This window comes from Camelina sativa, chromosome 13, assembly GCF_030686135.1.
Source record: "Camelina sativa cultivar CO46 ecotype springtype chromosome 13, ASM3068613v1".
NCBI classification, from domain to species: domain Eukaryota; kingdom Viridiplantae; phylum Streptophyta; class Magnoliopsida; order Brassicales; family Brassicaceae; genus Camelina; species Camelina sativa.
Window position 1 is genome coordinate 5,465,150 of NC_141892.1, and position 22,639 is coordinate 5,487,788.

Consider the following 22,639-nt stretch of genomic DNA (forward strand, 5'->3'; position numbering starts at 1 on the left):
AACCATTTGAATAACCTTTTTTTTATATTTATTAATACGACAACCAACCGCGTTTTACCAATAAAAACGACTTTTCCTCGCAATTTAACTCCATTTTTAATTATTTTTGTAATTCGTTTTCCTCGAAGGAGCATATCTAATTAAAAAAAGATTTCATAAAGAACCTTTAATAAGAGACATAATAATTTAAAAAAAACGTTGAAAAAATAAGAAAAGAAAACAGAAAAATTCTTTGCTTTGCAACAAAGACAAAAAAAAAAAAAAAAAAAAAAAAAAAAACAAAGGGGGCTAATTCGGAGCTCTCCTCCACCCACACACATCTTTCTTCTTCTTCTCCGCAACCATCAACAAACCAAAAAAAACAACCAAAAATTTCCCAGAAAATCAGATAATTCTTTGAGATCATCGGTGAAATAACAACTCATTCATCAGCTTAAAAAAACGGCACTAGTTCCGATCGTTTTACAGCTCGAAAAAGCTGATTCTTTTCCGATAAGGATCATTCCAATTTCTATTTCTTCCTTTGGGAGGTGATCGATCGGTGAGCCAATTTGCTTCTTTCTCTTTTTCGATTTCGGTTTGGTTTGAATCTGATCATCATCATCATCATCTCATCTCATCTCATCATCACAGGGTTTTATTTATTTTTAAATTCTTAAATTAGGTTTTTTGCCACCAAATTAGCCGTCGAAAAGGGTTTTGTTTCGTTGCGATCTAAGGATTTCCGATGGCGGGATTGGAGAAAAACTCGGATTTCTCAGGGAAGACGAAATCGCCTACGACGTCGTCGTTTTTCAACAGGTCCCTTACGATTCACGGGAGGACAGCGGCGGATTCCAACCCTAAACCCCACAATCTCAACCCTTCCCTGAACCGTACGACGTCAATCACCAAATTCTACACCCCCGTAGAATCAGTAGGCAGTTCTCTCAAAGGAAAAGTCAAAAACCTCTGTAGATTGTTCGAGAGTTCCAAACCTGTGAAACCACCTCCACCTGAGCTTCCTCAGAAGCAGAAATCAGGGAAATCGCTTTTATCCGAGTCTCGGATATCGCCTTTCTCGACGTTAAACAACTCTGTGATCCGTCTCCCAGGTACAGAGGATAGGATTGTGGTGTATTTCACTAGCTTGAGAGGGATTAGGAGGACTTTTGAGGATTGTTATGCTGTGAGGATGATCTTTAGAGGTTTTCGTGTTTGGATCGATGAGCGTGATGTCTCCATGGATATAGCTTACAGGAAAGAGTTGCAGATTGCAATGGGTGAAAAGAGTGTGTCTTTGCCTCAGGTGTTCATCATGGGGAAGTATGTTGGTGGTGCTGATGTGGTCAAGAGTTTGTTTGAGATTGGCGAGCTTGCCAAGATTCTTAAAGAGTTTCCTATGAGACAACCAGGTTTTGTTTGCCATTGTTGCGGTGACATTAGATTTGTTCCGTGTTCCAATTGTAGTGGTAGCAAGAAACTGTTTGATGAGGATGAAGATAGACTCAAGAGATGTCCTGACTGCAATGAGAATGGTTTGATACGTTGTCCCCATTGTTCATCTTGAGATGATCTCATCATCATCAACCTTAAAAAAAAAAAAAAACAAAGAGGTATTTATTATTCTCTTTTGATATGTCCATTGTTGTGTTAGTAGAACAGTGAATGATGCTGCTACAAGTATCCGAAAATCTCTTTTGGATCAGCAGCATTTCACTTTTGGGTTTTTTTAAGGCTCTTGCGATCAACGGTAATTGGGAATGCTGTTGATCGTGGATTTTAGTTTTATGTATGCTTGCTACTAAGGACTAATGTAATTTGTGTAGTCAAAATGTCTGAAACCGGGTAGTAAGCATTTTGACGTTCGTGTGTCAATGTTGTGAAAGACAACTTTGTTCGTATGCATTTTATTTTGATTGTATATATACTTAGTGTGTTTATGGGTATTATTTTGAGTACGACAGGTATCTGTGTTCGACTCGCTTGATCGGTCTTTTTATGACAACATAATCATCTCTTGATCGTCTCAAACCCATAGCATTGATTGAGCGTAACTATTGACAATATGCAAAACTTGCTTCGGCAGCCACACCCAATATAGGATTCTATCAGTGACTAATCTATAAGGGAAGCCGGCCATAATTCATCTTTACATCGATAAACCTTTCTTAGAAAATGGTGCTGGGCAACTCCGATGCAAAATTACGGTTTAAGTGAATGAACATAAATATAACCTCTATTGTCAGCTAAACCAAAAGAAACTAACTAGTAACTACTCATTAAAATGGTCCATTGGCTTTTTGGCGGATACAACAAGGAATCAATCCAAAATACAACAACTTCTGTGAAATGACAGAATCAGACGTGGTAAATGAGAGCACTTGATTAGTTGATTATAACGAGGTCGAACTTGTTGGATATGGGTTTTACCCTGTTTTAACAGGCCTTCCACTTGGCCATCTCAGGGACGGTCAATAAAGCTTCTGGAAGCGTTGACCAACACATAAGAGAATTTAGGACGGCGAACCTTCTAGAAGGGTCTGGCTCCATGTCCAGTCCGTTAAGCGACGCCCTGGACAAAGATGACTGCCATTCACACGTTAAGGCGGTACCACATCGACCCCAAAGCATGAAGGTGAAATGTCCCATCAACTATAAATAGAGAACTTCTGGCCAAAAGAGAGGACATTCTGGAACGAGAATCTGAACAAGAGACATATTCTAGTTCTAAGTATTAAAAGTCTTTCAGCGAGAGTGCAATATTGTAATTAGCCGACCGGCTCTCTTAACACATATTATAAACTTGCCGATTTGGCGATTTTTGACTATTTTAATAAAAGTCCTTTGTTTCGCCCATTCTTCTTATCAATTCCAATCAAGTGTAGTATCACTCGTTCAACAGAACTCTTTTAAAAATGTCAGGGAGTCTTCTTAAGAGTATATTTTCCTATGAGGCCCACTGTCCAAAACTAATCTTTTGCAATCTGAAGCAAATTCCACTCTTGAAAAGCCCAAAGTGTATTGATGATGAGGCAGCTCGTCTGATAACTCAACTTTTAGAAAGCCCAATGTTCTTTTGTCATCATCATCCACATCACCACCATCACCATCATCATCATCATCACATCACCACCATCATTATGAATGTTTAAGATTGTGATGGTGATAATGATGATAATATGATGATGTTGATGTGATGATGATGATGATGCTGATTAGATGATGTTGGTATAAAGATGGTATGATGATGTACTGATGTACACACAAAAAAGAAGCCAAGTGATTGTGAAAGTGCAGTTTTGCAAAAACAATTGTCAACTGATTAGTTTTTATAGTTGGCCAGTTTTAGACAATCCATATCTAAATATTATAGTTGCATCCAATTAGATCTAAAGAAATATACATGAGTAAATTAATTAATAATCATTCATCAGTTTCTTTCTTTACCAACTTGATTTTAAATTTGTCTCTTTCGGCACGAGGAAGTCCTTTTTACGTTTGAGTTTGCATCTTTCCTTCTTTTATAGTTTTAGTCACAGTTGACGGTTCATAGATAGATTGTTTTTTCACGCAACATTTTCACTTTCAATTAAAAAAGGTGTGTGGGTTACTTGAACAGTTGAACTACTTACGGGTATCTTCTTCGCTCACGCATCCACCTCCCACTCCCACCATTTAATACACACCTTATTTGATTGTTTTTATTACTGGATAATTAACCGTACTAAAGCTATTTTCGTATTTTTTATTTCTAACTTTAAGAAAAAAGTTATGAAAAATTTCCATTACCATTGGACATATATATTCCACATATAAGTATGAAATTAAGAACGGGACGGCTGTTCCCTCCTAGATCTGTTGACTGGTTTCCTGAGTTGTAAAATTAGGTTGTTTTAGTTGGTAGATGAACAAGTGGTCGACTCTAGCATATTTTGTGTTTTCTATCGGTGGACATGGCATAGTGTTGATAGTTTTGTCATGACCACATGCATAGCTTCTGCATCGTACGTGTTTCATTTATCACTAGAGAGTATGCCAGGCTTGATTGAACGTCGAATGTATATTTCGGTGCGACGGTGCTAGTGATCAATTCTGCGTAATATATTATATATATATGCTATTGACCGACGGGAGAAAGATATGATGGATTTGAAAAAAGGAAGTGCACATGTTTCATACTTTCATGGAGGCGACATATGTGCTCTAGAACCATTTATATATGTCGGTTTGGTGCAAAAGCATGCCCATTTTTTCTAGCTAGCTAGCGTTTTGAAAACTCGGCTATATATATGGTCCTAATTAATTGGTAAGCCAAAAACTCTCTCGCTCCAACCTTTCATATAAATGTATGTGTAGTTTAAACCTAATATTTTTATTTGCATAAAAGACCTAATATTTAATTATTGTAAATATTGAGATGATTTTTAAAAAATCACAATGTAAAGAAGTATATAAAGTTCTTAATATTTTACAAATGTTATAATGTACACTAATATTAATGAACGATTTTCTTGTAATAATATCTTAAAATCTACAAAGTGACTCTCTAGATTTCATATTTAATGAAAACAAAAGAATTGTTATTATTTTTAGATAATTGCAATGATAACAACAAGCTAAATTAATCAAATTCTTCATAGATATTATTTACTACTTTTGCTAGTGCATGCAAGAATTAAGTCCAAGTTGACATGTCGAGTAAGTTTTATTTCAACCACCTCAACGAATATATACGGCCTTCAAGCATACGTAACCGTCTCAAAAGTCAGTTTCCAAATAAAAAAGAAAACGTAAAATGTTAGGGTATTGTGTAAGTTATTGAGATTCTTCTTGTGGGCTAGCTAGCTAACGGAATATTAAATCAATTTCAAAATGTTGCCAGGATATGATGAGAACCATGTGATGATACGTGATTGCTTTTCTTCAACTTGGTGACGAGAGATAAAAATAAATTAAAGGAGAAAAATAAGAACAAAAGCTGTACCACCCAGACGAGACGAACTCGCAAATGAGTAAAAGACCAGATCTTATATTAGCCTCTTCCGCTGAAGCATAAATTATGCTGCATAATACATGAGATGCTAGAGTCCAACCGCATTTGCTACGCCATTTTTTTTTTGTTTTTGGAATATTTCCGCCTCCTATATATACACCCGTTCTCGATATTATAAAACATTGGGATCAGACGGTATATATACATCTTCAATGAATAATATTTCGTGTTTGAATTGTTTATTTCTTTCACGTACTTCTCATGTTTTGATTTATTAATACATTTACGTATTTATACTGCATATAGTGCATTAGTGCGTATACACGAGCTATAATAAGTTAAATCTTGTCATACATAATTTGATGTTATTTTGACAAAATATAGATATAAATGACAATACATATATGTTATTGTTACATAGTCGTCACATAAATAAATAAAAAATCATTTGTTCGTCAACAATATGTATATATGATGTCCATAACATTATTAAACTTAGAAGTTTGATTGATATAGGAGATCTGATATTATAAAATTGTGAAAATGTTAAGTTGGCAATATGTGTGTGAATATATAGACTATAAACACATGCATCTACTACATGAAACACAAACACATGGTTTTCTTAATACACAACGACATGGATATAAGTCCAATATTATCGGCGTATTAAAAAATAATATGAGGGGGGCCGGGGGGTCATGAGTGTGACAATCAACCATGTGAAATCTTGTCTTTCTATATATATCCTTGATTTGTTATATATCTTGCGATAAGCTTATGCCAACTGACTTTCAAAATAAATGGAATATTCTCGATTTGCTAGGTGGTTGGATCTCGTATTCATTTAAAAAACAAATAATATATGCAACACAAACTTATTTAATTGCTTTTCTTCTACTATATCCGAATTTACCGAATAATAATATAACATTTCTTACAACTAGGAATATGCTCTTTTTTCCGGCCAATTAAGAATATGCTTGACACTATTATAAAAACAACCATGGATGTTTATCCTAAAATGTACATACATAGTATATTCAAGTAGTAGCTAGATCTATCATTTATATATCATGCATAGATATATTTAAAGACGTGGAGATGTTTTAACTTTCAAGATTCTCTATATTTTAATTAACGACGTGGTGTAATTAATCTCTTCCCTCCTGTATAATAAATACCACACATTGTAGTATTGTTCGAAGGATGATGGAACTTGACTAAATAGAGAACTGGGCGAAAATACACTTGTCGCTATTGGACTAATCCTCACAGAAGAAATTAATTAGGTGTCTTTGGCCTCTGGTCAATATATATAACAAAATACTCCATTTATAATAATAACGTAAGAACAAACTTACCAAAAGAGACATAAATAAAGCTTTGAACAATATTTATGGGGAAGGATTCAATAGTTACGAATTATATAAATGATAAACCTTACTCTTGTAGTAGTAGTAGTAGTAGGACCTTAAAAGAAGCCACTGGGGGGACAATGAATAATAAGTTTTTTTTTTTTTTTCTGAAAGCGAAAACAATTCCACGGTGTACAACCACGTCAGCAAGGGAAGTACACGTGGGCCAATGATGTAAAAACGTGGACGGAACAGTAAAAGGAAAGTATCCACGCGGTATCACAATCACATCCTCATCATAATTAATAATAAATATTCCCCTCATTTTTGGGGAATAATTTTTTTTAATCCAATCCCGAAATTAAAACTCTCTTTTTTTTTTTTTTAAGAATAATAATTCTGACAATGACAAAGAAAAAATAGGTTTCGTGTAGTGAGAGGATCCTCCACGTGCCGTCGTGATTAAAAAAAAAAAAAAGAGAAGGAAGTGAGATGAGAGATTAGAAGAAGCGTGACTGGCTAAAGCCGGTAAAACCAATATCCATTGAACTGCCTCATCCGGTTGTGTGGTTAATTTCTGCTTTGTAACATTTTTTATTTTATTTTATTTTTCTGAAAAAGGAATAAAAATGGGGGAGAGGAGGAGGAGGGGGGTTTAAGCATTTTGAGGGGTGGTTTTTGTTTTTTCAAAGGGAGGGTTTTATGTCTTTCTTCTTCCTATTCTAGAATAGAGAAAGAGATTGAGAGAGAGAGAGAGAGAGAAAGTGAAGGACGATCGCATAATCTTTCCAAGGATTTTTTTTCTTACAAACAAAGCTTCTTTTATTACAAAAAAAATTTGTATAGCATTTTATCAGTTGCTTTCTTTTTTTTTTTTTTTTTTTTTTTTTTTGAATAACCAGAGATTTGGCACTGGGTAAAGAAAGTAGCGTACATTTCTTTTTTCCCAGTTTGCGTGATCTATAATTACTTCCGGTGTGTGTGATTGTGATCCAGTGCTCGTCGTTGTTTTTGTGATTCGGTGAGTTTTTTTTTTTTTGGGTTGGTCATCACAATTTCATCATCTGTTGAAATTATTGAAAACTTTTGTTTGTCTGAAGTTGGCTATGGAGATCTTCTGATCAGGAAGATCGTGGTTCTAACTTAATTTGTTAAACATTTTTTTTGAGTTGCTCTTGTTCTGTTTTCTTCATCTCATCAATGTTTTTTTTTTTTTTTTTTTTTGTTATTTCCATTGATACGCTTCATTTTTGCATGTTTATTTTTAAAAATAAAATATAAGTACATTTAAAAACTTTGATGAAGGGGTTTAATTTGGTGTTTTTCTTTGTTGATCTGATCTCTGTATGGGTTTCTTTTTTTTTTTTGGCATCTGATCGATCTCTGATCTGTGTAGATCATTGAGAGCTTAATTTTGCTTTAGATGATGATCATGACAATTAATAATGTTTGTTTTTTTTTTTAATTGCAGGGTTTGTTTTTTTTTGTTACGCGTAATTGAGAGATGGTGGTTAAGAGGAAGTTAAGTTGTGGCTCTAATGTCTTTGATTTCCCTAGTATTCCCAAGGCTCCTCGTTCTAGCAGGGTATATATATATATATTCTTGTGCCCTTCATTTTGATTTATTTACCTTTTCTGTCTGTGTAAATTTTTACAATAAATTCGTCTCTTGACGAAACTTGTGTTTTTCCTGTTTTAGAGGAAGGTATCATCAAGTAAGTTAGGTGATGATGATGATGATAACAGTCAGATCTGTGCGATTGATTTGCTTGCTTCTCTTGCTGGGAAGTTGCTTGAAGAAAGCGAGAGTTCTTCAACCTCTACCTATGCATTTGAAGGGAAGAATCATGATGTTCATTTGGGTGGTGGAGCTGTTAAGCAGGAGGAACTTGAACATGTCTATATTAATAATAAGCCTTGTAAATCTGAGTTCTCTGATCATGAAGCAAACGCTGATTTGCAAGTTTCTTCTGTTGAAAGTGACTGCGTTTTGGAGCAAACACCGGTTTTTTCTGATTGTAAGAAGGAGGAGTGTGGTTTGAAGTCCCTCGTTGGCACTGAGGAGGAGACATGTGTTGTTAATGAGGAACAAGGAGAAGCAACTGGTGGTTTCGTTGCTGATCGTTTTAGCTTAAAGGATCCGAGTCAGTTACGTTTGCAGTCTCCAGAATCAGTCCATCTGGATGGGGATGTTAAATTGGCACCATGCACAGTTCGTGTCTCCGATGATTCTTTTCAAGGATATGTGAATCATTCTAAGTTAGTTTGCAGAGATGATGACAATAACTATTGTAAGTATTACAAATTTAGTGACAATTGTAATAAGTCGTATAGGCCTCCCTCTCGGGTTGGAAATCGAAGAATCAAGAAGTCGGTGATGAAAAATTACGGGAGAGGAGTCTCCATGTTGAAGTGTTTTGAAGACACTAGAACAGGTTTGTATCATATTTTTCTGCTGTCTTACTTCTTTGGCGCATCCATTTTTTTTGTTGCTGCTCTGCCCTTACTTTTCGCTTGCGGATATCTGTCTGTAGATGGTCATCTCAAGGCTCTGTACCGCAAGAGAAAATTTTCTTATGGTTATGGTTACAACCCATGGAAGCGTGAGCCCGTTCATAGGAAGAGAAGACTGTCTGACAAAGGGTTGGTCGTAAATTATGATGGAGGACTCAGTAGTGAAAGTGTTTCTAATTCACCTCTGAAGCGAGAATCAGGTACTTATCAGTCTCTATATTCAGATGCTTCATTATCAGGCTGATATGGTTTTTATTCATGATCATCTTTTGGCTTCTTTGTTATATGCAGAAGACGGTGTTCTCTCTAGCGAAATAGGTCTTCATTTAAAGGACTCCCCTGGTACTTGGATCAGTTAATAATTCATAGAATTTGACTGAGACGTGATATGTGGGTCTCATGTTATATCATTGTTTGCAGTAAAGTTCAGCATCAAGTCCCTTAGGATTCCGGAGCTTGTTATTGAAGTTCCAGAGACAGCAACTGTAGGCTTGCTGAAGGTGCGTGATTAATTTGGTTCTGCTGTGTGCAATGATGAATTTTATTCCATAATATCAGTCATGACACTTAACACTTTCGGTTGCAGAGGACGGTGAAAGAGGCTGTTACTGCTTTACTCGGTGGTGGAATACGTATTGGGGTGTTAGTCCAAGGGAAGAAGGTTAGAGATGACAACAACACTCTATCACAGACTGGTCTTTCGTGTAGAGAAAATCTAGGCAACCTTGGCTTCACCTTGGAGCCCGGTCCCGAAACACTTCCTGTACCTCTTTCCTCTGAAACTCCTGTTGTTTCTATGCCAACGGATTCCACCAATTTGTCAGAAAGGTACAAACAAACCTGTTCTTATACATATTTGGCTTGCTGCAAAAATTTGCTTTTGTAGTGTACGGATAAATTTGAAGCTCTAGAGATCCTAAGGAAAATCATTCGCTCTTCCCAGGTCCGTAGCAGCTTCTCCCGCGTTAGATATTGTAATCCCTCTCCCTCCCCAAGATGCAGATCTCCTGATTAATTCAGGAAAAAGTGTGGAGAATAACCATGAGTTAGTCCCATATCAGAGTGACATATCAGCTGATGAACAACCTTCACCAGATTCAAGAGCGTTGGTTCCAGTTTCGGCCTTGGAATCCGGGGCTCTAGCAATTGTTCCACTTAATGAGAAACCTAAGCGTACAGAGCTTTCACAGCGAAGAACTAGGAGACCATTCTCTGTTACAGAGGTAGAAGCTCTAGTACAAGCAGTTGAAGAAGTTGGGACTGGAAGGTAAAAAGTCTGATTCCATGGATGATGGTTAATATAATAACTTGGCAGTGGGGGTCAGACTAATGATCAAACATTATTTTGCAGATGGCGTGATGTGAAAATGCGTTCTTTTGAGAATGCAAGTCATCGAACCTACGTGGACTTGAAGGTAAGATACATAGCAAAAACTGCTCGAACACACTTTGAACCTTATCCACTAGAAATTGAAAGCTTAATATTTCCAATAACCGTGTGATGGCAGGACAAATGGAAAACGTTGGTTCACACAGCAAGTATTTCACCACAGCAACGAAGAGGAGAACCAGTGCCTCAAGAACTGCTAGACAGAGTCTTAGCAGCACATAGGCATTGGTCAGAGCACCAAATGAAACAGAACGGGAAACTTCAGGTGGCTACAACAATGGTGGTGGTTCAATCAGGTTCGTCCATGTAAAGAAGGAGAAAGATAACAACAATAACTTTTACTTGACGACTAAGGAAACATCGTGGGCAACTGTACAAAAGCAAACCAACAAAAGTACAGAAGCATGCTTAATTTCTAATAAGAAGACTATATATATATCTATATATTTATTTATTTTTGTTATCGAAGCTGCAAGAAACAAGACGTTCCTTTGACACCTTTGGTTACTTTTATGGTACATCTGTTCATTCCAAATTTCTAATTTGATTGGATTTTGTAATATGATGTTATTATTGGTTGGTAGTTCCGGGACATGTAATTTTTAGACAATTCTTTTATTTTATTTTTTTTGTTCATCATTCAATCTATGGCAGTTTAACTACTTTGAGTATACTCTTGTGAGAGTCGATTCTATTCGATGGTCTTCATCAAGAGGTCCATGAGATCTACTTACAAACTAACGAAAGCCCTTGATGAACTCTTGTTTACTTTTATGGACTAGGGTTTTTGGCTTTTGGAGGTTCTTTCCATCATATTGTAGATGGATTTCCAGAATCCCTCATATAAAGAAAAAAAATGAAGTGGATTGCTGTAAAAAAATTAAACAATTAATTTGTTTACCTAATTTTGTTGACGATTTCTATCGTCCATACTTGCCGAGTTATATTGATTCTCTTGGAACTTAAACTATTTGAATAATTGTTTATCACGTCATAAAAGCGACTACATGTAGTATGTAAATCTCGGGTCCTTGAGACCAATAATCTGAGTGGATGTGACATTTTAGATAATAATAAATATAGCCACATTTAGTCTTCTGTTGCATTGAGTTCTAAACTCATCAAATATGCAGGTTTTGTTTGTAGATATCTTTTGAGTTTGGTGAAAGTTTATCATGAATATAATGACCTTACATTGTGGATAAGCGAAAGCTATATATAAACTACTTGTACAAGGACAAGATTTGCGAAACAGATGGGTGTCTTCGAATAATATTTCCTTATGTATATGATTTTCCAGTAACATATACTAGTACTCATTACTCAAAACTTCTCTCTAAAGAAAGAAAATTAATTTCTACAAAACTTGAAGAAGATAATGTTGCAACTCATTCAAGCAATTTTATATTGATCATTCTGGAAAGAAAGTATGCAACTCGTACGTGTCTCGTCTCCACCAACACCATAAAGAGAGTATGCATCTCTCGTCTCAACCACAACTATGTTACACAAGCGCAAAAGTTACAGTTTTCTTCCTCATAAGTAACCAAGGTGTCAAATATATTAATGATCTTCATTCAGTCTAACTCGTTTCTCTCTCTGGTTCAAACATTTTGATCCCTCATAATCGGAGATGTAAGTATTTTAAATTTATCTAATTCCTTATGTTTCTTTCTCATTATATAGCCCAAAAACCCCAAATTTTAATTCTGAATACACAGTACAACAAATATTAACTCAACTTTTGTAAACACACCACCCAAACAAGTTGTTGAACGATCTTCATATTAAAAATTAACAATCCAAGAAAGATAATTTCATTTATATAATTAACAAGAAACATATATAAAAGATAGATAGATAAATTAGTCTAGGATAATTTGAATTGCTTGGCCATTTAATTTATATAGAGGGTATGACCATTAATCCATCATTGCACAACTCATTAGATCGACGAAGAAGACTACTTGTCGTAGATGACAAGTGCGCGAGTCTTCTCAGTATCTGCCAACATCTGAGTCACTTGTCCCCGAGAATTGTACAATTGCCCCAGTGGGTCGTAATAGTACTGCACAGTGAAATTAGATGAATATGAAAATATGCTTAATTATATATGGCGACAACAACTAAGACTTGATTCTTCGTCACGAAAGAAAGAAGAGAAGAGCGCACTTACCCGGTAGAGCCGATCGCTAGGCATGATACGTTCCTCAACTATCCAACCAGGGTGAAGCCACCTGTATCGAGGACACGAATGATCGAACACAGAACATGAAGTACCTGGGATTGTGTTCAATTGTTTTCTACGATTCACAACCATCAAAGTCTCTCTGCCTTCTCTCGACAAATTCGCAACGCTACTCTCGTAATCGATCCCCTTCGTCCTCCTCTGTCGTGAACGCTTCTCTTGTTGTGGTCCAGAAGCACTTGATGATGATGATGATCCAGCATCCATATCTTATCGTCTCTTGTTCTTTTGACGAGTTTCACGTTTTTGGTTTATAAAGAGTACATTAACATATAAGGGTATATCTATAATTCGTTATTTTGCACCCTATATAGAAAGATATCTATTTGCCCTAAAAGATATATAGAAACATATCTTTATGAGATTACATCGTTGCCAAACGAAAAAAAAACGAGACTACATATATGACTACAACTCATTAATGCATATATTTTTTTTTTTCGATATTTTTGCATTTTATATGGAAACATATCCTAAGAAATTTATACAAGGGCCACAACTCATTAATGTATTTTTTTACATTTAATAGCAAATAAATATATGTCGATTTAAAACTTTTAACTAACTTTTTTTATCTTATGATTTTTTTTTTTTTGGAAAAGTTTTAACTTTACATTCATACAACTTTCGAATTGGAAAGATGATTACATTGCTGTAAAATAATATTTATTTAGAAGACACACCAACTCAATAGTTTAAGTCCCACCAATTTCACCGATATAACATTAATCTATTATTCTATTTTTTTTCCTCAACCATTAATCTATTATTCTATTATATGGGATTAGATGAATATCCAAATTAAATATGTTACTTGTTTCTTGATGTTTGATCACTTTCATATAAGAATCTCTCTAATTTTAAATTAGATTAGCTTATCCTAGTCTCTTGTATCATCGAATATCTCTTGACATAGGGTTCAATGGTGTTGCACAAAAAAAAAGGGTTCAATGGTTATTTTAACTATAGAATTAAACTGCTATTTGTTTAGCTGGGTTCGTATATATATATATATCTTGATGTAAATGTAACTTTTTTCTTTCTTTCTTGGATGTGTTTAACTAGATTGAAGTATCATCGTTAATATCATCTTTTGAATATCTTTTCACATGGAGGTAATTTTATTCGAATTTTATTATTCATGGTAAAATTGAATGATTCTTGGTATGTATTTTGTTGTTTCATGAGACATTTTCCAGTCAGCGTAGAACTTTTATCAACGTGATTTTATAAATATAGATATAATCATTTGAATATTTAAAAGTGAATATGTATAAACATAAAGCTTATTTTATTAAACGATATACGACACATATATTGTCGACGATAATATTTATGCTGTAAAATATCGATTTAATATATATATATATATATCATTTAATAACAAAAGGTAATTTAAAAACCTCCCAACCATCATGACCATTTATATTTAAGAGAGTTGATATCTTATTCATACCTCATGAGCACTTTTTTTTTTTTTGGTGCAAATCCTCATGAGCACATATCCTTAAAAAAATTGACGTTAATAATTAATCTTAATTGTGTGGATATCATTGATCATTAGACGTTGATGTAAACATTACACCATTTTATATTAACTACGAGTATATTAAATCTTATGAACATATAACATATTCAATGTGAATCTACATATATAATACTATGTCGCTAGAGCGGCTTTAACGAGCTTACTTCATCCACTGAAGCAAGTGTAACATGACACAAGAGAATTCTAGACCAAGTCATGACGGGTACTCTATATATCATACCTCATTTACCATGATTAACATAGCCGACCCTTGAATCTAATAATATGTTCACTAATCATGTTTTTTTTTTTTTTTTTTTCTAAAAATTCATTTATTCACCCTTGAGATCTCAAAGATTTTACATTTTATGTGTATTATCTTTTCAAATTTTACTAAGTATTACACCATATTTTACCATGTATTTGTGCCCTCTTGACATCTACTCTTTTTTACTTTTTATTGACTCACATTTAATATATGAGATTGTGAATTAATTCTCAAGGTATATCATAACAAAAATTTTCTTGTATTTATTGTTCAAAGGAAAACCTATTAATTTCTTGATCCTACTAAATAAACCTTTAAATTTTCTGAATAATTGATTTTACAAAAATATATATATATTTTTTTGTCGTCTGATATAACAATCAAGAAACATAAAAAACAGAAACCGAAAGTGAAAAAGAACATAGAAAAAAGAACATAGAAAAAAGAACATAGAAAAAAAGAGAGAAACACTGCAAGTAGTTGATGATGAAGCCGGATCGCTCTCCAACCACTGAGAACTGCAGTGAAACGTACAAGTGAACACTTTATTCTTCGGTTATTAGTTATAACAGTTAAATTTTATCTAAAATTACTAAATTAGGAAAATTGATAAATTAAAGTGTCTATAAATTAATAAATTTTTAGGATTCCAACATTATTAATTTATAGAGATTTTACTGTAGGATAAAAAGTTACTTTTTGAAAGATACGGTTTTCTCTTATAGCTCGAGTAATTTTTCCCTTTCTATGGGATTTATTTTGACTAGTTTTAATTATTCAAAAAATGTGGGCATATTAGGGTTTAAATAAGGTTTTGGCCTTTTGGGCCCAACAAAAAGGGAAACAGAAGAAGAAGAATACGGTTGTGTTGTCGGCGCCGGAAGAGATGAGTGGGGCAGGAGCACCGGACTTTTTCTACAGGGAAGCTCAACGTCTTGGCTATGTTGCTCGCTCTGCTTTCAAGGTAAAAATTATATTCATTAACCTCCCTCCTTTATCTTCTTCTTCTTCTTCCGCTTACATTGAGACTCTTCTCCCTCTCTCTCTCTCTCTCTGCAACTACAGCTTCTACAGATTCAAAAACAATACAAGCTCATCAAACCAGGCTCCTCTGTTCTTGATCTAGGCTGCGCACCTGGTGCTTGGCTTCAGGTCTTATTTTTTGATATTACATCATCAATGTCAAGTTTTGATACCTGGGGAAAAAAGTTTAAACTTGAATTTGTTGCTAATGACCCGAGTGTAGGTTGCGTGCCAAAGCTTAGGTCCACTTAAAAGTGGTGGAAATGTGGTTGGTATGGATATTAAGGTCAGAGGAAGCTTCACTTAATTCTCCAAAAAATGTAATCTTTAACTGTACTGTGTGAATCAATGCACTTTTGTTCTTCTCAGAGCAGAAGGTGAAGGTTCCTCCACAGTGTGATTCGCGAGTCCAAACCATTTCCGCCGATGTTCTAATCTTTCCCAGACAAAAGATTAGGGAGTTGTCTCCTCAGGTGATTTTTACAAGAATCTAACCGCCCTTTCATGATTGGAACTGTCTTGGATAACATGTGCACTGAGCCATCTACTGTTTATGATTATAGCAATGGCCGTGAATATGCCAAGTTTAGCTCTTTCCTAGTCACTCGTTTTCTTGAACTGTATTTTGGGGTTTGGGGACTTGGTTCTTAAGCTGTTCCCTGAACTTGGTTCTAACAAGCTATGGATTGCTCTGTGGTGCAGCAAATGGGATTTTCAGTCATTCTTTCAGATATGTGTCCCTCAGTGTCTGGAATCACCACTAGAGATTCAGCTCTGTCGGCTGAATTGGGAATGCGAGCACTTGATTTGGCTGTTGGTCAAGCTGCCCTCTCTCAGTCACCTGATATTGATGATGAAAATGCGGTTTCAAGCAGTGAAGTCCGTCTTGGTGTACTTAGGCGTGGGGGTCATCTTGTGATCAAGCTTCTAGAAAGCGAGGATGCTCAAGGTACGGTAAAGAACTGTAAAATAGAGTACTACTGCATGTATACAATTGGAATAGATGCCTCTTCTTTACAATAACACTGTTTCTTTTTGGTTAGATTTTGCTCGAATTTGCAAGCCCATCTTTAACAAGGCATCTTGGTTGAGGCCAAAAGCTACAAGATCATCATCTCGAGAAATTTACTTGATTTGCCAGGGATTTAGATAATGTAAGCCTTCATATACAATGATGGCCAATACAACGGTAACTCTTTTCATACAGAAGTACTTGGTATTTTCTCGGATCATGTAGTTTATTACAATGGAAAAGAACAAATTAAATAATATTGAATGCAGATTTTGCGTGTTACATTGCAACTTCTCTATCTGTCTCTGTGCAGCAGTACATTTTCTCATACACAATGAAATAACAAATTAAAGGTTGACACTGTTATTATCGGATCTGTGTTCTCCCTAATGACCAAAGTCCTGTGTCTTTCACTGGTGTCTGTAAACAGAAAAATGGCCATCAATCAACTGAACTGAACAGACAGAACTAGAAGATCTAATTCTGGTTCTGAAGGAATTTCAAATCTCGGAAAAAAAGAATACAAACCTGCATTTTCACTGAAGGGAAGACGTTCCAAAACCGCAGGGTCTCATCTCCTGCTCCGGTCACTATAGTCTGACCATCAGGTGACGTAGCTAAGTAAAGTACTCTCATACTGTGCCCAGTAAGGGTTGCAACCTACACAAAACAATCATCGGTTGATGCATCAGCTATATAGTAAAAGATAGAAAGATCAAGAAATGAGATCTTCAGCGTGAAAATGAAACTACCTTTGCCATGGATGGGTACTTCCAGAGCATGATTTGGTTTTGAGAGTACCCGTGAGTGCTCACTATCTCGTTGACATTCTTGCTCCATGCCAGATTGCAGACTTGGCTCCCAGTGTCGATGCTGTTTAACTGATGTCCGTTTGTGGTGTTCCAGAATCTAATGCATCTGTCTGCGGTTCCACCTCCTGAAGCCAGGAGGCCGCTCTGATGAGGAGACCATGTAATTGCCTTAACCGCCGCTGTATGCTCAGTCAGCTTCAGAATAGGGTTCTGTGAATGATTGTTCCATACCAATAACTGTTTCAAAAAAGAACCCACCAATGTTTCTTAATATGATAAGAACGGCTCAACTCTAAGCTATTGGTCTATTGTATCTAGCCAAGGACTGGATTGGTCAGAAAGCAATTAGAGTCTCTCATTAACCAAGTCTATAGGGTCTAGTGAATTAAAACAAGAAAAGCAGTTCATAGTTTTGCTCATATCATATGGATCACATAGCAGTGAATAGCTAAAAAAACCTGATTATCATTGCCTCCAGACGCAAGCTCTCTATCATCGTGAGACCATTTCAACCCGCAGACCTCAGATTTGTGTCCCACGAGTTTGCTGACATAATCACTCTGGACACGGAGATCATGCTGAAGGATGTTTCTGTCTCTGCTCCCTGATGATAAGATCCTAGAGTTCCATGCCAAGACACCAGTTCTCGTTTGATGACCACCCATGGTTCGGACTCTCTTGCACTGTGTTGCGTCCCAGACCTGCCAGCAAAACATTAAACCTTTTAGTAAACTTCAATTCCATCCTAACAAAAACACCCACAACCACAGATTGGAAAAGGTAAACAACAACAACAACACACCTGAACCTGACCATGACTTGTACCAATAGATATATACGAACCCTCCCGAGTCCACTGGACCGAGCACACACTGTCATTAGGCCCCAGGTCGCATAATTTCTTCACCTTGCTATTGGAAGCAGTCCAAAGATAGACACAAGTACCAAGCCCAACAGCAAGAACATTCTGTGAGCTCCAGTCCACAACGTTCAAGTAGAAGTCATCTTGTAAAGAAGGAGCATCCAAGACCTTAAAACCCAACATCAAAAAACAAAACAAGTCTTTAATCTGTAAACCAAAACCACAGTAAACAGATCTGATGTAACACAGTGATAATACCTTATGAGGTGTTTTAGGAACCTTGCGAGGAGGTTTAGGAGGAGGAGACGAATCACTGGAGAAGCCATTATCATTTCCGAGAATGGAAGGAGAGAAAGGCGAATTAGGGCTTGAATTAGAACGATCCGTCTTGAACCTCAACATATTGGTACATGGACTCATCGGAGAAGAAGAAGAAGAAGCAGATCCGTGACCACCACCACCACCTGCAGGAGACAAACAAGGAGAAGCGAAATCAGATCCGAAAAGCTCAGATTTCAAAAGTCGAGAGTAGGCTTCGTTTCCTCCCTCTTTAACCGGAGTAGTCGGTTCCTTGTGATCCTGCAGATCAAAAGCGTGGAGTCTCGAAGAAGATCTACACGGTATGAACCTGTCGCTGCAAGTCGATTTAGAAGGAGAGGATAGACTTGAGATCCCACGAAATGAGCTCGAGAACGTCTCCAGCCGCAACAAAGTCTGGTTCATCCCGGCCGGTAGATTCAGACCGGTTTTGGTGTTCTGTGGGGATGCCATTTCTGGTTTGGTTAGGGGAGATTGAAGGAGAAGAGATTGCAAAAGAAGAAGAATCAAAAGAGAGAGAGAGAGAGAGCTTATTATCTTCTTCTTCTTCTTTTGCAAAAAAAAAAGAGTCACAACGGTCAAATTTGGGTGGTGGGAGAGATTGTATAATATATAGGAGCGTGATCTGATTAAATCACGGACTTTTATGAATGGAGCCATGTATTATCATCGATTTGAGGGTTCATGTTCCAACGGTCAAATATGAATCACAAATAGTCGTCGATATTAAAATTATTAATAGTAGATTAAGCATCAAAGCCGTCTTAGCTCAGTGGTAGAGCGCGTGGCTTTTAACCACGTGGCCGTGGGTTCGATCCCCACAGACGGCGATATTTTTCTTGGACTTTTTTTTATCTTGATCGTTCCGGTTTGTTTGGTTCCCAATCTAATGAGTCAATTTTTGGTTTAAGCCGGGTATTAAAAAAACCTAACCCGTTTCGGTGCACTTACTTCGATACGAGTTCATCTTTCTTAAAGGGGTTTTTAGGGTTTCGTCACTCGCCGATACTCTTCTCTTTCTCTTTCTCTCTCTCTCTCTCTCTCTCTCTCTCTCTCTTGTAAACATGACTGCCGAACAGAAGGAGGAGCTCGCCGCCAAATTGGAAGAGCAAAAGATCGATGTAATTAATAATAATGATCTCTCTTTCTTTACCTTTTTTGTTTTGTTTTGTTTTTTTGGTTACTTGTTGTTATCTTAGTATTAGTCTGAAAATGATGAATGATTGAGCTTGGATTCGGATTAATTGATTTCTTCTTACCTTTAGATCTCATTGACTGGTTTTAGATATTTTAACACTGTAGCTCCAGTTTCGTAGATCTGAATCTTCTTTTATCGAACTCCATTAACATATATATATATATATATCAATTCTCGCATTGCTTAAGCTGATGAATTTATCTATATTTTCTCTTCAGTTGTATTTCTACTCACTGTTTCTTCTGATTTCGATTTGTAGCTTGATAAGCCTGAAGTTGAAGATGATGATGACGAGGATGATTCTGATGACGATGACGAGGCCGAGGGTAACTTATCTTCTTCTTCTTCTTCTTCTTTTTTTTTTTTTTTTGCCTCTTTCAATGGTTATTCAAGGGTCCATGCATTCCAAGTTTCCATGTGCTTAGCTCCATTAATGTTAATATATCTTAGGCAGCTTAGTTGAACTTACTTGCGAGTAGAGGAGTATAAACATCTGTTTGGTTGAAATTTGAAACCTTGTTTATAGTGAGCCTATCTATGTCGAACCCATTTTCTTGTAAGAATGATCACCATGGAATTGTGAGAATGATTAGCTAGAGATCTCTGTTAGATGCTGACTTGTGAAAGTTTGATGCTGTTTTTGTTAAATATAGAATGAGGAACATTATTTCTTATAAGCTTGAGTCATTAGTGAACTATATATGATTTGTTTTGTTAACCAGAACATGATGGAGAGGCAGGCTCCCGATCAAAGCAAAGCAGAAGTGAGAAAAAGAGTCGTAAAGCGATGCTTAAGCTTGGGATGAAACCCATCACTGGTGTTAGCCGTGTTACCGTCAAAAAGAGCAAGAATGTTTGTGGCCTTCTTAAATTTTCCAATCTTTGCTGAGTTAATCCTTACGGTTTCCTTTTGTTGACAAAATGCGGTTTTGAAAATGCAGATCATGTTTGTGATATCAAAACCTGATGTGTTCAAGAGCCCAGCATCAGATACATATGTGATCTTTGGTGAGGCGAAGATTGAGGATTTAAGCTCGCAGCTTCAGAGTCAGGCCGCAGAGCAGTTCAAGACTCCCAACCTCAGCAACGTGGTTTCGCAGGGGGAAACATCTGGTGAGGCAGCAGCTGTTGCTCAGGATGATGATGATGATGATGAAGAGGTGGACGATGCGGGTGTGGAGCCAAAGGACATCGAGCTGGTGATGACCCAAGCAGGAGTGTCTAAGCCTAGGGCAGTAAAAGCTCTCAAGGCCGCTAATGGAGATATTGTCTCTGCCATCATGGAGCTTACCACCTAAATCCGAAACCTTTTCTAGTTTGATGTTGTTTTCCTTGTTTTTATCCCCTATCTTTTAAATTGATTTTGCTTGTTGTATCATTATTATACACCAGGAGTTTGGACTCATTTTCATATTTTAGAGTTTGAGTGGGATTTTAAAGAGTGTGTACTGTTATTCCCCATATCAAGAGAAATGCAAGTGTTCCTGCTTTGTGGCATTTGTCAAGCTTTCAGGGATTGGAACTTTTGTAAAACCGTGCAGGAATAGTTTGAGTGGTTATGAGCTGAACAACTCCAAGCATTTTCTAAATACATGAGGGTTTGAATGTTGGGAATTGCAGAAGAGGCAAACATAATTCCAAAACATGACAAAGACAAGGTAAGCCAAAACATGATCAGTTCAAATTCGTATATAGAGTATTGTGTAAATGCCTATAGAGTATGAACAATAAGAATCGAATGTAACTAAAATTCAGTAAAAAAAAAAATTGTAGCTACATATGAAAAGATCTTGCCAGTGGTTTCACTTCACGAGTGCAACCTAGCAGCAATCGAAGCAACCTGAGCATCCATCTGTAACTCCCTAACTTTCTCAGCAGTGGCTAGGTGAAAGAACTGCTCCCTCGACAACAACCTCACATTCCTCAAATACTGATCAAAAGGTAACGAACCATCTTGAAACGATTTATCCATTGAATAAACAACATCTTCAATGGCTAAATACAATGCAGTGCACTCTAACATCTGTTTAGACAATGTCCCAACGCAATCAAACGCATCATCCACATCCAAATCTACTAGCAAACTCTTAGGTTTCCCTTGATTCTCCCTAATCCAAGTATCAAGAAACTCAGTGTTCATAGCAATAACCTGTAATTGCTGCTCCAATGTTTCTTTCTCGTTCACCATCTCATTCAAACCATTGTTGATCTCCTCTCCTCTTCTCTCAAGTCCTGATTGTAAACTCAGTAACCCTTCAGCTTCCACTTCTCTAGCACTCCTCATCAATACAAGATCACAATGAACCCTGTCCACCAGCTTGTTAATCGCGTTCTTCTTGTAAACCTCCGCGGCATCATCCGTCTGATGAGGAGGAGTAAAAGGCCGTGAAGACCGTGAGTATCCAGATCCGATCGAAGGAGACGGTTGCGGTTGCGGAGGAGGAGGAGGACGGCGCTGAGAGTAAAGCGGCGGATCACGAGAGAAGGCGGCGCTGAGATGAGCGGCGAGATCTACGAGATTGGAGCTAGGGTAAACCCAATTTTGGAGATAAGGAAGAGAGACGAGTCCAGAAGGAGAGACATTGGAGTGAGGTCGTTTGATGATCATATCGCGCGTAGGGTTCACATAGACGCAAGGTGGATAGTGAGGGTACGAATCCAGGAGCCAGATGACGACGGGGATGTTGTAGCTTACGCCTTGGAAAGGCATCGGCACTGTTCCCTCGGCTTGGAGGAGGATCACGGATCGGCCGTCGTTGTGTGTAAACGTCGCCGTTTTGGGGTCGAGGGAAGTGTATGAAGAGACTAGGTTAAGGAGGTGTTGTCGGATTAGCGACTTGGTGGCCTCGGCGTATGGGAGAGCGGTAGGGCCACGCTGGAGGAGTGCGGAGGAGAGGAATTGGTGGATCTCTTGCATCTTCGCCGGTGGAGGAGCCATGGCTAGTCAAATCCCCGATTACTTGAAGACGAGCAGGAAAAAAAAATTTTAATCCGAATAGACTTGCACCAGATCACATATAGTAGTTGAAAATAGTGAAATACACGTAACCGCAACCAGTCAAACTCTTTGACAAAATAATCATAACTTTATGTAATAGTCGAACCATCTAATTTTCAAATTCCAATATTTTTA

The 22,639-nt window shown here is 36.9% G+C and overlaps 7 protein-coding genes and 1 non-coding gene across 10 annotated transcripts; 5 read left to right on the forward strand and 3 right to left on the reverse strand.

Annotated features, from left to right (window-relative positions):
* The first annotated feature begins 92 nt into the window (after positions 1–92).
* LOC104735394 (uncharacterized protein At5g39865) lies at positions 93–1,928 on the forward strand. Of its 2 annotated transcripts, none has more exons than XM_010455182.3 (2): positions 93–541; positions 634–1,928. In XM_010455182.3, exon 2 carries the CDS (start codon positions 728–730, stop codon positions 1,547–1,549), a length of 822 nt encoding a protein of 273 aa, XP_010453484.1. In that variant the 5' UTR covers positions 93–541; positions 634–727; the 3' UTR covers positions 1,550–1,928. The 2 variants fall into 2 exon arrangements, with proteins under 2 accessions (XP_010453484.1, XP_087336536.1); XM_087480410.1 differs by having other exon boundaries at positions 665–1,928.
* A 4,918-nt stretch (positions 1,929–6,846) lies between these two features.
* On the forward strand, positions 6,847–10,899 carry LOC104737977 (telomere repeat-binding protein 4-like). Its single transcript, XM_010458220.2, has 10 exons — positions 6,847–7,354; positions 7,805–7,918; positions 8,033–8,768; positions 8,868–9,047; positions 9,139–9,189; positions 9,268–9,347; positions 9,434–9,675; positions 9,791–10,114; positions 10,199–10,262; positions 10,356–10,899. The coding sequence occupies exons 2-10, from the start codon at positions 7,838–7,840 to the stop codon at positions 10,545–10,547; spliced, it is 1,950 nt and encodes a 649-aa protein (XP_010456522.2). The 5' UTR covers positions 6,847–7,354; positions 7,805–7,837; the 3' UTR covers positions 10,548–10,899.
* Positions 10,900–12,003: 1,104 nt separating this feature from the next.
* Positions 12,004–12,866, reverse strand: LOC104735395 (uncharacterized). Its single transcript, XM_010455183.3, has 2 exons — positions 12,414–12,866; positions 12,004–12,305 (listed from the first exon to the last, which is right to left on the reverse strand). The coding sequence occupies exons 1-2, from the start codon at positions 12,690–12,692 to the stop codon at positions 12,201–12,203; spliced, it is 384 nt and encodes a 127-aa protein (XP_010453485.1). The 5' UTR covers positions 12,693–12,866; the 3' UTR covers positions 12,004–12,200.
* Positions 12,867–15,056: 2,190 nt separating this feature from the next.
* LOC104735397 (uncharacterized) lies at positions 15,057–16,600 on the forward strand. Of its 2 annotated transcripts, none has more exons than XM_010455185.3 (6): positions 15,057–15,245; positions 15,347–15,433; positions 15,528–15,590; positions 15,679–15,777; positions 16,007–16,253; positions 16,348–16,600. In XM_010455185.3, the coding sequence occupies exons 1-6, from the start codon at positions 15,168–15,170 to the stop codon at positions 16,455–16,457; spliced, it is 684 nt and encodes a 227-aa protein (XP_010453487.1). In that variant the 5' UTR covers positions 15,057–15,167; the 3' UTR covers positions 16,458–16,600. The 2 variants fall into 2 exon arrangements, with proteins under 2 accessions (XP_010453487.1, XP_087336538.1); XM_087480412.1 differs by having other exon boundaries at positions 15,115–15,245; positions 15,674–15,777.
* LOC104735396 (protein FIZZY-RELATED 3) lies at positions 16,449–18,917 on the reverse strand. Its single transcript, XM_010455184.3, has 6 exons — positions 18,249–18,917; positions 17,931–18,158; positions 17,587–17,829; positions 17,069–17,365; positions 16,845–16,976; positions 16,449–16,736 (listed from the first exon to the last, which is right to left on the reverse strand). The coding sequence occupies exons 1-6, from the start codon at positions 18,759–18,761 to the stop codon at positions 16,683–16,685; spliced, it is 1,467 nt and encodes a 488-aa protein (XP_010453486.1). The 5' UTR covers positions 18,762–18,917; the 3' UTR covers positions 16,449–16,682.
* A 149-nt stretch (positions 18,918–19,066) lies between these two features.
* On the forward strand, positions 19,067–19,138 carry TRNAK-UUU (transfer RNA lysine (anticodon UUU)). The gene has a single exon. It is a non-coding gene; the product is annotated as a tRNA-Lys (tRNA).
* On the forward strand, positions 19,131–21,003 carry LOC104735398 (nascent polypeptide-associated complex subunit alpha-like protein 3). The gene is made up of 4 exons (XM_010455186.3): positions 19,131–19,429; positions 19,766–19,832; positions 20,229–20,359; positions 20,448–21,003. The coding sequence occupies exons 1-4, from the start codon at positions 19,373–19,375 to the stop codon at positions 20,802–20,804; spliced, it is 612 nt and encodes a 203-aa protein (XP_010453488.1). The 5' UTR covers positions 19,131–19,372; the 3' UTR covers positions 20,805–21,003.
* A 162-nt stretch (positions 21,004–21,165) lies between these two features.
* On the reverse strand, positions 21,166–22,639 carry LOC104735400 (protein ELC-like). Its single transcript, XM_010455187.3, has one exon. The coding sequence runs from the start codon at positions 22,442–22,444 to the stop codon at positions 21,314–21,316; it is 1,131 nt and encodes a 376-aa protein (XP_010453489.2). The 5' UTR covers positions 22,445–22,639; the 3' UTR covers positions 21,166–21,313.

Excerpts from the sequence above, each read along its gene's own strand:
- LOC104735397 (XM_010455185.3), top strand. The coding sequence starts at position 15,168 with ATGAGTGGGGCAGGAGCACCGGACTTTTTCTACAGGGAAGCTCAACGT. Across the intron at positions 15,246-15,346 it reads TTGCTCGCTCTGCTTTCAAG|CTTCTACAGATTCAAAAACA; the intron begins GTAAAAATTATA and ends CTGCAACTACAG. Across the intron at positions 15,434-15,527 it reads CACCTGGTGCTTGGCTTCAG|GTTGCGTGCCAAAGCTTAGG; the intron begins GTCTTATTTTTT and ends ACCCGAGTGTAG.
- LOC104737977 (XM_010458220.2), top strand. The coding sequence starts at position 7,838 with ATGGTGGTTAAGAGGAAGTTAAGTTGTGGCTCTAATGTCTTTGATTTC. Across the intron at positions 9,048-9,138 it reads ACCTCTGAAGCGAGAATCAG|AAGACGGTGTTCTCTCTAGC; the intron begins GTACTTATCAGT and ends TGTTATATGCAG. Across the intron at positions 10,263-10,355 it reads GAACCTACGTGGACTTGAAG|GACAAATGGAAAACGTTGGT; the intron begins GTAAGATACATA and ends GTGTGATGGCAG.
- LOC104735395 (XM_010455183.3), bottom strand. The coding sequence starts at position 12,692 with ATGGATGCTGGATCATCATCATCATCAAGTGCTTCTGGACCACAACAA. Across the intron at positions 12,306-12,413 it reads CTAGCGATCGGCTCTACCGG|TACTATTACGACCCACTGGG; the intron begins GTAAGTGCGCTC and ends TTCACTGTGCAG.
- LOC104735398 (XM_010455186.3), top strand. The coding sequence starts at position 19,373 with ATGACTGCCGAACAGAAGGAGGAGCTCGCCGCCAAATTGGAAGAGCAA. Across the intron at positions 19,833-20,228 it reads TGACGATGACGAGGCCGAGG|AACATGATGGAGAGGCAGGC; the intron begins GTAACTTATCTT and ends TTTGTTAACCAG. Across the intron at positions 20,360-20,447 it reads CCGTCAAAAAGAGCAAGAAT|ATCATGTTTGTGATATCAAA; the intron begins GTTTGTGGCCTT and ends TTGAAAATGCAG.
- LOC104735400 (XM_010455187.3), bottom strand. The coding sequence starts at position 22,444 with ATGGCTCCTCCACCGGCGAAGATGCAAGAGATCCACCAATTCCTCTCC.
- LOC104735394 (XM_010455182.3), top strand. The coding sequence starts at position 728 with ATGGCGGGATTGGAGAAAAACTCGGATTTCTCAGGGAAGACGAAATCG.
- LOC104735396 (XM_010455184.3), bottom strand. The coding sequence starts at position 18,761 with ATGGCATCCCCACAGAACACCAAAACCGGTCTGAATCTACCGGCCGGG. Across the intron at positions 18,159-18,248 it reads TTCCTAAAACACCTCATAAG|GTCTTGGATGCTCCTTCTTT; the intron begins GTATTATCACTG and ends TTGGGTTTTAAG. Across the intron at positions 16,737-16,844 it reads TCCCTTCAGTGAAAATGCAG|ACACCAGTGAAAGACACAGG; the intron begins GTTTGTATTCTT and ends TTCTGTTTACAG.